The sequence below is a fragment of the Staurois parvus genome, unplaced genomic scaffold, assembly GCF_062004578.1.
Source record: "Staurois parvus isolate SC_StPar_1 unplaced genomic scaffold, SC_StPar_1.0 ptg000519l, whole genome shotgun sequence".
Classification (NCBI taxonomy): domain Eukaryota; kingdom Metazoa; phylum Chordata; class Amphibia; order Anura; family Ranidae; genus Staurois; species Staurois parvus.
The window spans coordinates 1,024,569-1,040,160 of NW_028318315.1; the positions used below are offsets into that span (position 1 = coordinate 1,024,569).

General features: G+C 44.3%; 1 protein-coding gene across 1 annotated transcript in view; it reads left to right on the top strand.

The window, feature by feature from the left end:
* Window positions 1-11,547, top strand: part of LOC149451819 (uncharacterized) — a 118,998-nt gene extending 107,451 nt beyond the window's left edge. Inside the window, 2 exon segments of the mRNA XM_089690136.1 lie at window positions 2,317-2,452; window positions 5,667-11,547. Of these exon segments, the coding sequence (XP_089546262.1) occupies window positions 2,317-2,452; window positions 5,667-7,705 (2,175 nt within the window). The 3' untranslated portion in view covers window positions 7,706-11,547.
* The last annotated feature ends 4,045 nt before the right edge of the window (window positions 11,548-15,592 follow it).

A 15,592-nucleotide genomic window follows, 5' to 3' on the forward strand; every position in this document is an offset into this window, starting at 1 on the left:
CTCAGGAAATAGACAGCACCCAGCTCTTAAGACAGAAAGCCAACTCTTTATTTTAACACAAAACACAGAATATATACAGAGGGCGGGGAAACACAACCAGGAACAGGAAATACATCATCAGCCCGCCCTATCAGTGGGAAGGGCTACAGGGAACCACCCCAACCAACCCAAGACACAGAACAATGGGATGCAGCCATGCGGCAAAGGACATTGACCAACCCCCACACCAATACACGAACAGTACATCCCATAATAGTTTGCTGGACAGGAAGGCACAGCACCATGGGGGGGGGAGCATATGGCAAACAAACAATGGACAGCCATGTGGCCTAGACAAAGGACAACACACAAATGCACAATACTGGGACATTCACATGTACACCCTGTACCCTTAAACAGGCACAGGGTGGTTTAAACATAATGATTTGGGGAGATGATACAGGGGTCCCCCCACCCCCAAAAGTCGCTCCCGTCACATCTAGTATTGAGGGATTGCCTAGGACCTGTTATGAGGGAGGTTCATTGGTTGAATAATCTGGAAAGAATCCTTTTGAAGTTCTAGGATATGGCCTGGCTCTCGTTCCATGGTAGACTCTTTGTGAAGAACCGCTCTCTAGGTGATTGAGGTCGCCCAAGAGTGGAGTGTGACAACGTGGAGGAAATTATAGACCATTACTTGCTTCAGTGCCCTTTCAATATAGGCCTATAGGCAAGGGGGGAGGGGCACTGGGTATCCCTTTCCTCTCCTGTATGGGTTATGTGAAGTGGATGTATTGGGCCTTTCAGACTCACTGGATTTTGACTGTGAGACTCTTTTTCTAATTAATTTAGTAGTCCTTTACTTCATGGCTTTGGATATCTTTTTTTTATCCTTTTCCATCTTTATAAAGATCAATTTCCTTGTTACGCAGGTCTTTTGACCTTTCTTTTCTGTTCCCCCTCTCTTTTTTTACTTTTTGTGTATGCACCAAGGCTAAACATTCCAGGGTATGTAAACTTTTCAACAGATCCATCTGGGTGATTTCCGTTATCATTATGATTTAAAAAGGAGTCAAACCACTGTGATAATAAATGGCTTCATATGCTCACTGTCCTTAAATAAAAGATTTTTTTTGGCATGATCGGTCATATTTTCAATATAAATGCCAACATTTCACAATTTCTGCCAGGGTATGCAAATTTCTGTGCACAACTGTAGGTAGGCAGCAGACGTAAACATCAGGGGTAATCCAGAGACAGCTCAGATGAAAGCCAGATCAATAACACAGTCCAAGCAGGATTCAGGATCAAAGATAACAGAGATACAAGAAGAAAGATCATCCAGCAATGATCCTATGCATGCATTAGAAAGAAAACAAACTCTCTTGCACTCTATGACCCAACACGGGGTAGGTAGATGGAGTCAGGACTTGGAAGTTTCTACCAGCAGTGCATATGGGGTTGTGCAGCTCCAAACAAGGCTGGGGAAGCCCTACCAATACTGTGAAGCGAAAACAAACAAAGAGCGCACCAACCTTGCGCATTACCTCAGTAAGCCAAAATTTATTAATTACAGAATAATACTCACAAACACTGAAGTATATCATACGTGTAAGTCCTCAAAGGGACTAAGGATAAAAGCAGCCTGCGCGAGTCCCATCAGAGGAGTGGACACTCAGGGAACAGCTGACGTGTTTCGAAGGACGAACCTTCTTCATCAGAGATTAGCTCTAATGAAGAAGGTTCGTCCTTTGAAACGCGTAAGCTGTTCCCTGAGTGTCCACTCCTCTGATGGGACTCGCGCAGGCTGCTTTTATCCTTAGTCCCTTTGAGGACTTACACGTATGATATACTTCAGTGTTTGTGAGTATTATTCTGTAATTAATAAATTTTGGCTTACTGAGGTAATGCGCAAGGTTGGTACGCTCTTTGTTTGTTTTCGCTTCACAGTATTGGTAGGGCTTCCCCAGCCTTGTTTGGAGCTGCACAACCTCATATGCACTGGTGGTAGAAACTTCCAAGTCCTGACTCCATCTACCTACCCCGTGTTCGCTTCACAGATCCTATGCATGCCTCGCGTTTAAGTAGTCCACTAGGCTCCAGTATCTGTGGTGGATATGCCTGTGCCTCCATGTTCACAGCTTTGTGTTCACTTGCTCTTGCATACTTAGCTATGCTCCAATGCCGAAAAACTTGTGCACATTTATGCACATGAAAATTAGCATGATCTCCCTGATAACTGACAAGAGGTTCTTGATACCTGCTCAAAATAAACTCTCTCCTCACCATCTGTATGCATCCTTCACAATGGTATTTTCTGCCATTCTGCTGGTTTAGGGTGAAGATCTGATGAAGATGAAAGTTGAGAGTGAAGAAGAAGAGATGTATGTGAGGGATGATCAGCAATATACGGAGGAGGCTGGAATGATGAGGACATTCAAAGAGGAGGACACTCCTACAGAGATCAGCACAGGTGAGCCACAATATATTCTTCTGTTGTCTCTGCTCTGTTTTTCAAGCTATGAATAAGAGCTAGATGAGGACGAAACACGTTAGGGTTGTTCTGTGTTTCCCTCTGTTGTGTTCATGATTTTGTGATTTTTTAGGAATCCCATGATAAGGATGATTTTAGAAGCTAACTGCTTCCTTTCCTTATCTCTGCTCTGTTACTGCTCACTGATTGGTCCAGAGTAGGGCAGGAGATGAGTGATGTCATAGTGTCAGGGATCCTGGGTGTGACCAGAAATGTGTGGACTGACACAGGGAAGTAGCAGGCTTCAGGAACACAGGTGTAGTCAGGGCTGGAGAGGTGGAATGGTCAGGTGGGCCGTAAGGTACTGTCAGGCACCGCCCGGCGGGATCTCTAGTGACCCACGGAACAGGATTCCCCAGGGCGCGAAGTCTAAGCCCCAGTCTGCCTTTTCACCAGAGCCCCTGATGGTGGGGATGGACTTGGTGCAGGACTGAGACCAGGTTGCGGCCCCTGAATGCATCCAACTGTGGTAGAGGGTTCTGCCGAGGGTATGTACCAGGGGAATGCCTGATGTGAAGGGGCTGGCAGGTTTGGACAGTAGTGACTGGATCCGTGCGGGATGGATGGATCGTCTGGGTAGGGTCAGGCATAGTCAGGCAGGCCAGGTCAGCAACGTGCGGGCAGTGAGGTACCGGAGGAGCAGGCAGAGAATAGTCAGGGTCACAAGCCGGGATCAGTAACTCACGGGCAGCGCGGTACAGAGGATCAAGCAGAAGGATGGTCAGGCAAGCCAGGGGTTCAACAGGAGACGGTCAGCAGAGGTCAGGATCAAAGCAGGGTCAGCAACTAGGCAGATAGGCAGGAACACAGGATACCAGGTACAGGGGCTCATGGGAAACATACACCAAGGCACTGACTGCAGGTCTGGCCATTCCTTAAATACGCCTCCTGCAATCAGCGCCAGGTGTTGGCTGATTGCAGGAGTGAGCTTCTGGCTGCTGAGAGCACCCGCTGGTCAGCCCTGGTACTGCAGCCCACACGGCAGGTGACTCCCACCACCAGTGCTGAGTCCATTCCTGACACATAGGTTGATAATTGTCACTTTCTTTTGCTGATGCCCGTCCTGCACATTAGATCTTCTTCTCCCTCATGCAAACCCCCTTCTCTGTATTTCAGACACGATTTATTTATTCAGATATGATTTATGTATAGTGATGAGTTACGTACCTTGGTCCAGTTTGAGGTGGGTTCGGTGAAGATGAACCTCTTTGGAGTCAATGGGAGCTGAGTCATAAAAAAACAATAATAAGCATTTTCTATGCGGATAGGCAGGGGACATCTATTCACCCTGGCTTGTAGCAATATCTGACAAATCAATCCCTTCAATGACCCCAACAACAATTTGATTAATGCTTGTGGTCCCTATGGAGAAACGCACTCTAAAATTATTATTATTTTTATTATTGTTCTTGTAGTCTGTTCGGACAGTAGCGTCAACTGCTGATTTGGCACCATCTGCAGATTAACTCTTCAACAAGAAGTTGAATCCAATGCAATTTTACTTCATCTAATTGCAATACAGAGAAGGTTTCTTCAATCTGTTGAAGTGTAAGAAGATAATGTTTCCTAAGCCCTGTCTCTGAGCAGAACCAACAGACTGAGGGAACATGGAAGAAAGTAGAAGGGTCTAGCTGGGACTGACCTCATTAGCAATAAACAGGGGGGATACCAAATCCCATCCCTAAAATATCTGTAGTGACCCTAAACCCCTACTAGATGTCATCACATAATAGTAACCCGATGCAGTTCACAATAACCCAGGAAAAATACAATGGGTGGGACATAACTCCTACTCATTCACATTTTCATCTCTATTTATGTAGATTTTGGGATTAGCTGGCATTGTGATGTTGTGTTGAAATCCTAGTTACTGTAACATTTTCATAGGTTGGTCCCTTGTCTTTGATCTGATTTATAGCTAAAGGTTAACATAAAACTCTATTTACAGTCTTGTGGGAGTGAAAAGCAATGAGGAACCTAGAGAACTGGAACACCCTCCAGTTCTGCTTTCCACCAGAAGCCTAGGCCTATGGTCACTTGTTCTGTGCTAAAAGGTTTTTAAGTCTGAACTTTGAACCTCTTCATTATCAGAGATCACATGACCCAGTGCCTAGGCTTGTGGTCACTTGGTCTATGCCAAAGGGTCTGAACATTGAGCCTCTTCCTTATCAGAGATCACATGACCCAGTGCCTAGGCTTGTGGTTGTGTGAAGAGCATGCCCCTCCCAGTCCCCATTGGTTCCTGCTCTTCTGACAAGGCTGGGGAAATGTAGAAGTGATCTGGGGGGAGGACCAAAGGACCTTTTACTGAAGAGGGGAAGTCACAGCTGGTTGGGGCATCCACAGAGAACATCTGCTCACTAAAACCTACTTGATCCAGATGCAATCTTGATTTGATGCCTAGGCCTATGGTCTCTTGTTCTCTACTAAAGGTTCTCCAAGTCTGAACTTTGGACCTTTTCATTATCAGAAATCACATGACCCAGTGCCTAGGCTTGTGGTTGGGACATCCACAGAGAACATCTGCTCACTAAAACCTACCTGATCCAGATGGAATCTTGATTTGATGCCTAGGCCTATGGTCTCTAGTAAAGGTTCTCCAAGTCTAAAAGTCTTGTGTGAAGAGCATGCCCCTCCCAGTCCCCATTGGTTCCTGCTCTTCTGACAAGGCTGGGGAAATGTAGAAGTGATCTGGGGGGAAGACCAAAGGACCTTTTAGTGAAGAGGGGAAGTCACAGCTGGTTGGGACATCCACAGAGAACATCTGCTCACTAAAACCTACCTGATCCAGATGGATTCTTGATTTGATACCTAGGCCTATGATCTCTTGTTCTCTACTAAAGGTTCTCCAAGTTTGAACTTTGTTCCTTTTCATTATCAGAGATCACATGACCCAGTGCCTAGGCTTGTGGTTGTGTGAAAAGCATGCCCCTCCCAGTCCCCATTGGTTCCTGCTCTTCTGAAAAGGCTGGGGAAATGTAGAAGTGATCTGGGGGGAGGACCAAAGGACCTTTTACTGAAGAGGGGAAGTCACAGCTGGTTGGGACATCTACAGAGAACATCTGCTCACTAAAACCTACCTGATCCAGATGGAATTTTGGTTTTAGTGAATTAATTATCTTGTATCTATTGATCATGTTTTTATATTTTCCAGGACACGCCATCAAGAAACCCTCAAAGGATCACCTCACTTTACCTCTAAGCTGTAAAATGGAAGATGAGGACATCACAGGAGATTGTGCAGGAAAAACGACAATGATCTCAGTTATGGATGGTGGACTTCACAGTGTGGATGGACCATCAAATCCCTCTGACTCTGAGCAACCTCGTACTGTGAGCGATGGTGCCGGAATTCAGGGGGAGGAGAACTGTCCCTCTCCTAATTGTTGGGAAAGTTTTGGCTCTGAATCAAGTCTAACTGTACATCAGAGATCTCACACGGGTGGGAAGCTTCATCCTTGTTCTGAGTGCGGGAAATTTTTTTTAAAAAAATCAGAACTCATCATACATTACAGATCTCATACGGGCAAGAAGCAATATTCCTGTCCTGAGTGCGGAAAACGTTTTATACAGAAATCTGCACTTGTTCTACATCAAAGATATCACACAGGAGGGAAGCCGTATTCCTGTCCTGAGTGTGGGAAATGTTATACACAGAAATCAGGACTCGCTCTACATCAAAGATCTCACACAGGGGAGAAACCATATTCCTGCTCTGAGTGCGGGAAATGTTTTTCAGAGAAGTACAGTCTTATCAGACATCAGAGGATTCACACAGGGGAAAAGCCATATTCCTGTCCTGAGTGCGGAAAATCTTTTTCACAGGTATCTCATCTTTACATACATCAGAGTTCTCACTTGGAGAAAAACTTGTTCTCCTGTCCTGAGTGTGGGAAATGTTTTACACGGAAAGCAAGACTTGTTCTACATCAAAAATTTCACACAGGGGCGATGTCTTATTCATGCCTTGAGTGCGGGAAATGTTTTTCAGAGAAATCCAAACTTTACAGACATCAAAGGATTCACACAGGGGAGAAGCCATATTTCTGCCCTGAGTGTGGGAAATGTTTTGTACAAAAATCAGACCTTCTAATACATCAGAGATCTCACACAGGGGAGAAGTTGTGTTCCTGCCCTGAGTGTGGGAAATGTTTTTCACAGAAATCATACCTTGTTATACATCAAAGGTTTCACACAGGGGAGAAGCCATATTCCTGTTCTGAATGTGGGAAATCTTACACACAGAAATCAACACTTATCACACATCAGAGATCTCACACAGGGGAGAAGCCGTTTTCCTGTCCTGAGTGCGGGAAATGTTTTTCACAGAAATCAGACCTTGTTATTCATCAGAGAATTCACACGGGAGAAAAGCCGTATTCCTGCCCTGAATGTGGGAAATCTTATCCTCGGAAATCAAAACTTATCATACATCAAAGATCTCACACTGGGGAGAAGCTATTTCCCTGCCCTGAGTGCGGGAAATGTTTTTTACAGAAATCAGAACTTATTAGACATCAAAAGTCTCACAGAGGGGAAGAACCGTTTATATGCCCTGATTGTGGGAAATGTTTCTCATATAAATCAAGTCTTGTTAATCACCAAAGAACTCACATACGTGAGAAGTTCTGTTCCTGTCGCAAGTGCGGGAAATGTTATGTAGGGAAATCAGACTTCCTTATCCATCAAAGATCTCACACAAGTGAGAAGCAGTATTCCTGTCCTGTGTGCGGTAAACGTTTTTCAGACAAGTCCAATTTGTGCAGACATCAGATGATTCACACGGGGGAGAAACCATATGCCTGCCCTGAGTGTGGGAAATGTTATAAACGGAAATCGCACCTTGTTAGACATCAAAGATTGCACGGGGGGGAGAAGCCGTATTCCTGCCCTGAGTGCGGTAAACGTTTTTCAGATAAGCCCAAATTTGACAGACATCAGAAGATTCACACAGATGACTAGTCGTATCCCTGTCCTGCGTGTGGAAAATGTTTTTCACAGACGTCTCATTTTTAGACACATCAGAATTCTCCCACGGTGGAGAAGCTGTATTCTTGTCCTGAGTGTGGGAAAAGTTATTCACAGATATTAGTCCTTGTTAAACCTCAGGGGTGCGCTTGCATGGTGGCTAACATGGCGGATGTGTATTCCCAGAGCCCCACTATGGTTCTCCTTTCCGTTCCTCTTTCCTAGCTAGTTATAGCCACAATCAGCATGGGGGGGAACCTGGCTCAGATCAGATGTAGCAGCTACTTAGCATCCTTATGGGAAAATTTGGCAGGAAAAAAACCTCCACCTTACCCCCCACAATATTAACGGCCCTCTTAGGAGCCTACGATGGATCATTTCCTCTTGCAGCCAGTTTCCTCCCACACCTAGGACTCTGCAGCAGAACTGCTTGACCTGTTCTCCAATGTAGGTGAGGACAATAATGCTGTATGCCATGTTATATGGTGTCATTGCCTATCACTCTCTGATCCTTTAGTGCAGGGGTCTCCAAACTTTTCAAACAAAGGGCCAGTATATGGTCCTTCAGACTTTAGGAGGGCCGGATTAGGGACAAGGAGGATGGAAAATATCCTGGCCCCAGCATCAGTGAGAATAAACATGGCCTCAGGGTTGATGGTCAGCAGGAGGAGTAGATCCTCGGGGTTGATGGTCAGTAGGAGGAGTAGTGCCTCAGGGTTGATGGTCAGTAGAAGTAGCGCCTCAGGGTTGATGGTCAGTAGGAGGAGTAGCGCCTCAGGGTTGATGGTCAGTAGAAGGAGTAGCGCCTCAGGGTTGATGGTCAGTAGGAGGAGTAGCGCCTCAGGGTTGATGGTCAGTAGAAGGAGTAGCGCCTCAGGGTTGATGGTCAGGAGAAGTAGCGCCTCAGGGTTGATGGTCAGTAGGAGGAGTAGCGCCTCAGGGTTGATGGTCAGTAGGAGGAGTCGCGCCTCAGGGTTGATGGTCAGTAGGAGGAGTCGCGCCTCAGGGTTGATGGTCAGTAGGAGGAGTCGCGCCTCAGGGTTGATGGTCAGTAGAAGGAGTAGTGCCCCAACATTGGTATTAGTGGGAAGAATATTACACCATCCTTGGTTCTAGTGGGAAGAATAGTACACCATGATTGGTTCTAGCGGGAAGAATAGCACACCATCCTGGGTTCTAGTGGGAAGAATAGTACACCATGATTGGTTCTAGTGGGAAGAATAGTACACCATGATTGGTTCTAGTGGGAAGAATAGTACACCATCCTTGGATCTAGTGAGAATAGTACACCATGATTGGTTCTAGTGGGAAGAATAGTACACCATCATTGGTTCTAGTGGGAAGAATAGTACACCATCCTGGGATCTAGTGGGAAGAATAGTACACCATCCTTGGATCTAGTGAGAATAATACACCATCCTTGGATCTAGTGAGAATAGTACACCATGATTGGTTCTAGTGGGAAGAATAGTACACCATCCTTGGATCTAGTGAGAATAGTACACCATGATTGGTTCTAGCGGGAAGAATAGCACACCATCCTGGGTTCTAGTGGGAAGAATAGTACACCATGATTGGTTCTAGTGGGAAGAATAGTACACCATGATTGGTTCTAGTGGGAAGAATCGCACACCATCCTTGGTTCCAGTGGGAATAGTACACCATGATTGGTTCTAGTGGGAAGAATAGTACACCATCCTTGGTTCTAGTGGGAAGAATAGTACACCATCCTTGGTTCTAGTGGGAAGAATAGTACACCATCCTGGGATCTAGTGGGAAGAATAGTACACCATCCTTGGTTCTAGTGGGAAGAATAGTACACCATCCTTGGATCTAGTGAGAATAATACACCATCCTTGGATCTAGTGAGAATAGTACACCATGATTGGTTCTAGTGAGAAGAATAGTACACCATCCTTGGCTCTAGTGGGAAGAATTGTACACCATCCTGGGTTCTAGTGGGAAGAATAGTACACCATGATTGGTTCTAGTGGGAAGAATAGTACACCATCCTTGGTTCTAATGGGAAGAATAGTACACCATCCTGGGTTCTAGTGAGAAGAATAGTACACCATGATTGGTTCTAGTGGGAAGAACAGTACACCATGATTGGTTCTAGTGGGAAGAACAGTACACCATGATTGGTTCTAGTGGGAAGAACAGTACACCATCCTTGGCTCTAGTGGGAAGAATAGTACACCATGATTGGTTCTAGTGGGAAGAACAGTACACCATCCTTGGCTCTAGTGGGAAGAATAGTACACCATTCTTGGTTCTAGTGGGAAGAATCGTACACCATCCTTGGTTCTAGTGGGAAGACTCGTACACCATCCTTGGTTCTAGTGGGAAGAATCGCACACCATCCTTGGTTCTAGTGGGAAGCATAGTACACCATCCTTGGTTCTAGTGGGAAGCATAGTACACCATCCTTGGTTCTAGTGGGAAGAATCGCACACCATCCTTGGTTCTAGTGGGAAGAATCGCACACCATCCTTGGTTCTAGTGGGAAGCATCGCACACCATCCTTGGTTCTAGTGGGAAGAATAGTACACCATCCTTGGTTCTAGTGGGAAGAATCGCACACCATCCTTGGTTCTAGTGGGAAGAATCGCACACCATCCTTGGTTCTAGTGGGAAGAATAGTACACCATCCTTGGTTCTAGTGGGAAGAATCGCACACCATCCTTGGTTCTAGTGGGAAGAATCGCACACCATCCTTGGTTCTAGTGGGAAGAATAGTACACCATGATTGGTTTTCTGAGCAGTGTATGTTTACTATTACTTTGAGAGTATTGCCTCTAAAAGCCTAAATTCTGTAAGGAAGAGATGTTTGGCCCTGAAAGAATGTAAAACCTCCCATGAAGACTTTCTACTTTGTACAAAAAACACATTCTCATAAGGGTGATTTTCTCGAGTTTGCTTTGAAACGTTTCCCAACGCCATTCGCAGCCAAAGCAGAAGTTGACATTTTGATTAAAAATACTTGTCCTTCTCCACATATGGTTGACATACCTCTTAGTATGTATTATTTGGTCTGACATTTTTGGGATGCTCTCAACACTTTTTGATAAATCACGCTCCAGCGGACCAACAGTTACTCTCCTCAACAGGAACATCTTTGAGCTCCCATAAAGGCAGTTGAGGCTTCTTCTGCAGATCACTACTGCTACTAAGCAGACCTTGGCAAAGGCCTAGAAAACAGCTAAACTATACCTCAAGATAGAATTTCCACATACACCAAGTTGGGGCGGCCCTGGATTGCACATTTTCTCCTCATATTTAGGAGTCTTCATTGGAACCTTGACTGAGTCTTCATTGGAAGCTTGACCGAGTCTTCTTTGGAACCTTGAACGAGTCTTCTTTGGAACCTTGAACGAGTCTTCATTGGAACCTTGAACGAGTCTTCATTGGAACCTTGACCGAGTCTTCATTGGAACCTTGACCGAGTCTTCTTTGGAACCTTGACCGAGTCTTCTTTGGAACCTTGACCGAGTCTTCTTTGGAAGCTTGACCGAGTCTTCTTTGGAAGCTTGACCGAGTCTTCTTTGGAACCTTGACCGAGTCTTCTTTGGAACCTTGACCGAGTCTTCTTTGGAACCTTGACCGAGTCTTCATTGGAAGCTTGACCGAATCTTCATTGGAAGCTTGACCGAATCTTCATTGGAAGCTTGACCGAGTCTTCACTGGAACCTTGACCGAGTCTTCACTGGAACCTTGACCGAGTCTTCACTGGAACCTTGACCGAGTCTTCACTGGAACCTTGACTGAAACCTTGACTGAGTCTTCACTGGAACCTTGACCGAGTCTTCATTGGAAGCTTGACCGAGTCTTCATTGGAACCTTGACCGATAGAGAAGTACTGTACTGTGGTTGGTATTGCAGGTCCCCAAGAACCTTTTTGCTCCCCTCCCCCTTTTCTTTGATGTTTATTTTGAATATGTTATTGTTCCATTTCTATATTACCTGTATCAACCTGTACATACCAGATCTGTTGTTGTTAAAGTGTCACTAAACCCACATCATAAAAAAACTGTCAATAAATGCTGTATTCCAGGCTGTTCATACTCGGTCACTATGGGATTCATTTTCTGTGTTCTGCAAAAATACCTGGTTGATCCTGCTGTTGTGTATTGCTCCCTCTTGTCCATGTCCCCAATTCAGCTAGAGATTTTGCAGAGCAGTGTTGGCAGCGCTGCATTTGCTCAATTTTCAGTGAGATTCTATGCTGAGCATTTCCTCGCTATGCCATCTGAACATCCCATGTGACTAGAGTCAAACATGTGGGTGTATACAAAGTGGGAAATGGCAGCCCACTCCCTCCCTCCTCCCCCATGTCCACTAACCAGCTGAACACAATAGGGGTGAGATATTACATCTTGACTGATGGAGGATTCACCTCCTTGTTATTCTAAGACACAGGCTGGGTAGGCGTGACACAGCCTATGACTGGCAGAAATCTACCCACGCCATGTGATTGCCAAAAAATAATGAAGCTTTGATTTCAAATATGTAAATACTGTATTTGTATGACAATTTAAAACCGTTTATTGATATGAATTATTTTATTCTCTATCCCAAAGGCTTTTTCTTGTTTGTTTTGAACATGTGATCAGCAGCAGAGGACTAGAAGCTCCTCCTGCTTACGTTTCCCTGCAGACAGGCTGGGGAGGAGCTGGGTCATGTGACAGCTGTATATCAATTAGGAAAAAGGTACTTTTTTAATTAAAATAGTTGCAACGCCATCATCCATATACAGGAAGAGAAGGGATAACGTCAATTAAACAGTGTGTGTTTAGAGTAACTGCCTGTCTCCTGGAATCTCCTCCATGCTCTTGAGACTGCTGGGAGACACAGCAAACCTTCTGGCAATGGCACATATTGATGTGCCATCCTGGAGGAGTTGGACTGCCTGTGCAACCTCTGTAGGGTCCAGGTATGGCCTCATGCTTCCAGTAGTGACACTGACCCTAGCCAAATGCAAAACTAGTGAAAAACAGTCAGAAAAGATGACTAGGGAACAAAATGTCAGTGTCCTCCACCTGTAAAACCATTCCTGTTTTGGGGGTGGTCTCATTGTTGCCCATCTATTGCACCTGTTGTTAATTTCATGAACACCAAAGCAGCTGAAACTGATTAACAACCCCCTCTGCTACTTACCTGACCAGATCAATATCCCAGGAGGTTCATTGACTTGAAGCTAGACTCTGATTACAAAGTCTTCCTTACGTTTATTTGAGCCGTGTATTTGAAAATTGATCAATGCGGATGTACTGAAGGCCGATCTCATTGCTCGAGGCCCTAAATTGCCAGGACAGTACAAATACCAAATTAACCAGGTATTTAGTAAGAGGCATGGTGAGTTTTTTAAAGTAATTTTTTTGTCCCAATTTTTTGAAAAATAAAGAAATTAAATAATTTTTTCCCATATTTTTTTTTACTTCTTGTCACCAGTATTGCACAGTGTCATCATATGACTGGTGTGGTGGTATTCAGGGACACTGACTGGAGACCGTATGAAAAAAAAATTATAATAATTTATTAAATTTTTAAAACTTTTTATTTATTTTTAACTTTTTTTTTTTTTTTTTACATCCTGTTATCAGAGTAGTACAGTGTCACCATAATGACACTGTACTACTCTGGGGGGTGATCAGAGAATTATTTTTTTGTTTATGCTGTTATTGCTTCACTGTTATAAGCAATAGTTTTAGCTGTCATGAATGGGTTAACATTAGTGACACCTTATTTACTGATAATTGGCTACAGCTAATCACATGGTACAGGTAACCAGGTACCATGTGATAGCTGTGAGCCAATCATAGCTTCACAACACTAATCAAGCAGTCATGAATGAAAACCATTCATACATTTTTTTGTTTACATTCTAATCATGTGATCTTTATGATCAGTCACAGGTATCAGTAATCTGCTGTGTCTGGTGGATACAGCGGTCACAGGATGGCGCGCTATGCACCCATGTGCCAGGCGTCTAGGGTTTCCATCTCATCCCTTTAAGACCGAACATATATTAATTACACAGGTTCTGTGGTTGATTACGGTGGTAATTAAATTCACTTAGTGCATTAAATCAGCCCCAGAACCTGTGTAATTAATATGTGTTCGGGTTTAAAGGGATGAGGTGGCAACCCTACAGGTGACGTACACATACGTGACTTTGTCTGGTGTGCTGCCCACCCGCAATAAAAGTACCATCACTTGAGATCATCACTTGTTTGCCACCTGAATGGGTAAACATCTCATCTTCATAAACAATTTACCTTTTACCGCCCCCCCCCCCCCCCACCCGTACACAAGACGTACTCCAGATTAGATCATATTTTTATCTCGGCCCAATGCACGACCAAATCTGAAACCACCAATCCTATACCATGGTCGGACCCAGGGGCGAACTGACAACTCATGGGGCCCCCGGGCAATAAGGGATCATGGGGCCCCTGTGTCCTTGCCCAAACTCAAAAAAGGCTATGAAAAAGGTACCAGGGGCATCTCATGGGGCCCCCTACGGACCCCGGGCCCTCGGACAGTGCCCAAGCTTCCAAATGGTAAAGTCCGCCCCTGGTCGGACCATGCTACTATCACCCTAGATTTGGCTCTTTCTATTGCATATCCCAGAACTTGCCATCGGAGGCCAAGAGTCCATTCACACTTGTGCGACTTTGGGGTCCAAAGTCGCACTCCATGTTTCCCAATGAGTACCATTCAAATGTATTCAACTTCAAGTCGCAGCAACTTGAAAGTAGTTCCTGAGCTACGTTGGTACGACTTTTGGATGCGACTGTAGTCCAGTGAATGTAAAGTCAGATCAAAGTCGCGCCACAGGTCGCATCAAAGTCACACGACTTTGGAGATGCGCTAATGGGAATGGAGCCTAAATGAAACCCTTCTGAAATATACAGATACTTAGGAACATCTTTCGATCGCATTAGCAGACTTCTTTCAATCTAATAAAGGGATGGTGCGTAAGGCATCTACTTTTGGGGAGGCGCATAAAGCGTTTTTGGGTTTTTTTTTTAGGCCAGTGTGTATCAGCTGGAGCTCAGCTGAAGTACGATGAATAATCATCATAAAAATATATATTTATATATATATTTTTTTTATTTTTTTTTTTATTTTATGTAAAATAAAAATCATACCCATCATTGCCCCGGCCTGTCAGTTTAGGTGGACGGCCATGTCTTGGTAGGTTTGCAGTCGTGCCATACCCTTTCCATTTTCGGATGATGGATTGAACAGTGCTTCGTGAGATGTTCAAAGCTTGGGATATTTTTAATTTTTGTTAACCTAACCTTGCTTTAAAATTTTCCACAACTTTATCCCTGACCGGTCTGTTGTGTTCCTTGGCCTTCATAATGCTGTTGTTCACGAATGTTCTCTAACAAACCTCTGAGGGCTTCACAGAACAGCTGTATTTATACGGAAATTAACCCCTTGCCCTCCAGAGGATCCCCCCCCCCCCCCTTCCTGAGCAGGCCATGTTTTGCATTACGGCGCTGCGTTACTTGAAGTGACAATTGCGCGGTCATGCAGCGCTGCACCCAAATGAAATTTCCATCCTTTGTTTCCCACAAATAGAGCTTTCTTTCGGTGGTATTTTATCGCCTCCTGCCTTTTTTTTGTGCTATAAATAAAAAAAAAATGACAATTTTGCAAGAAAAACAATATTTTTGACTTTTTGATAATTCTTTTTTTATTGGATATGTTTTATAACAAAAAGAAAAAAATATTGCTTTTTTTTTCAAAATTTTCAGTCTTTATTCGTTTTATATAATGAAAAATAATAAAAAAAAAAACAAAACAGTGGTGATCAAATGCCATGAAACAAAAGCTCTATTTGTGTGAAAAAAAAAATGATATAAATTTCATCTGGGTGCAGTGTTGGTGCATGAGCAAGCAATTGTCCGTTTAAAGTAGCTCAGTGCTAAATATCAAAAAATGCCCCGGTTATGAAAGGGGTAAAATCTTCTGGAGGTAAAGTGGTTAACCACTTGCCGTTCAGAGGATTCCCCCCCCCCCCCCGCCTTCCTGACCAGGCCAATTTTTGCGATACGGTGCTGCATTACTTTAACTGAAAATTGCACGGTCATGCAAAGC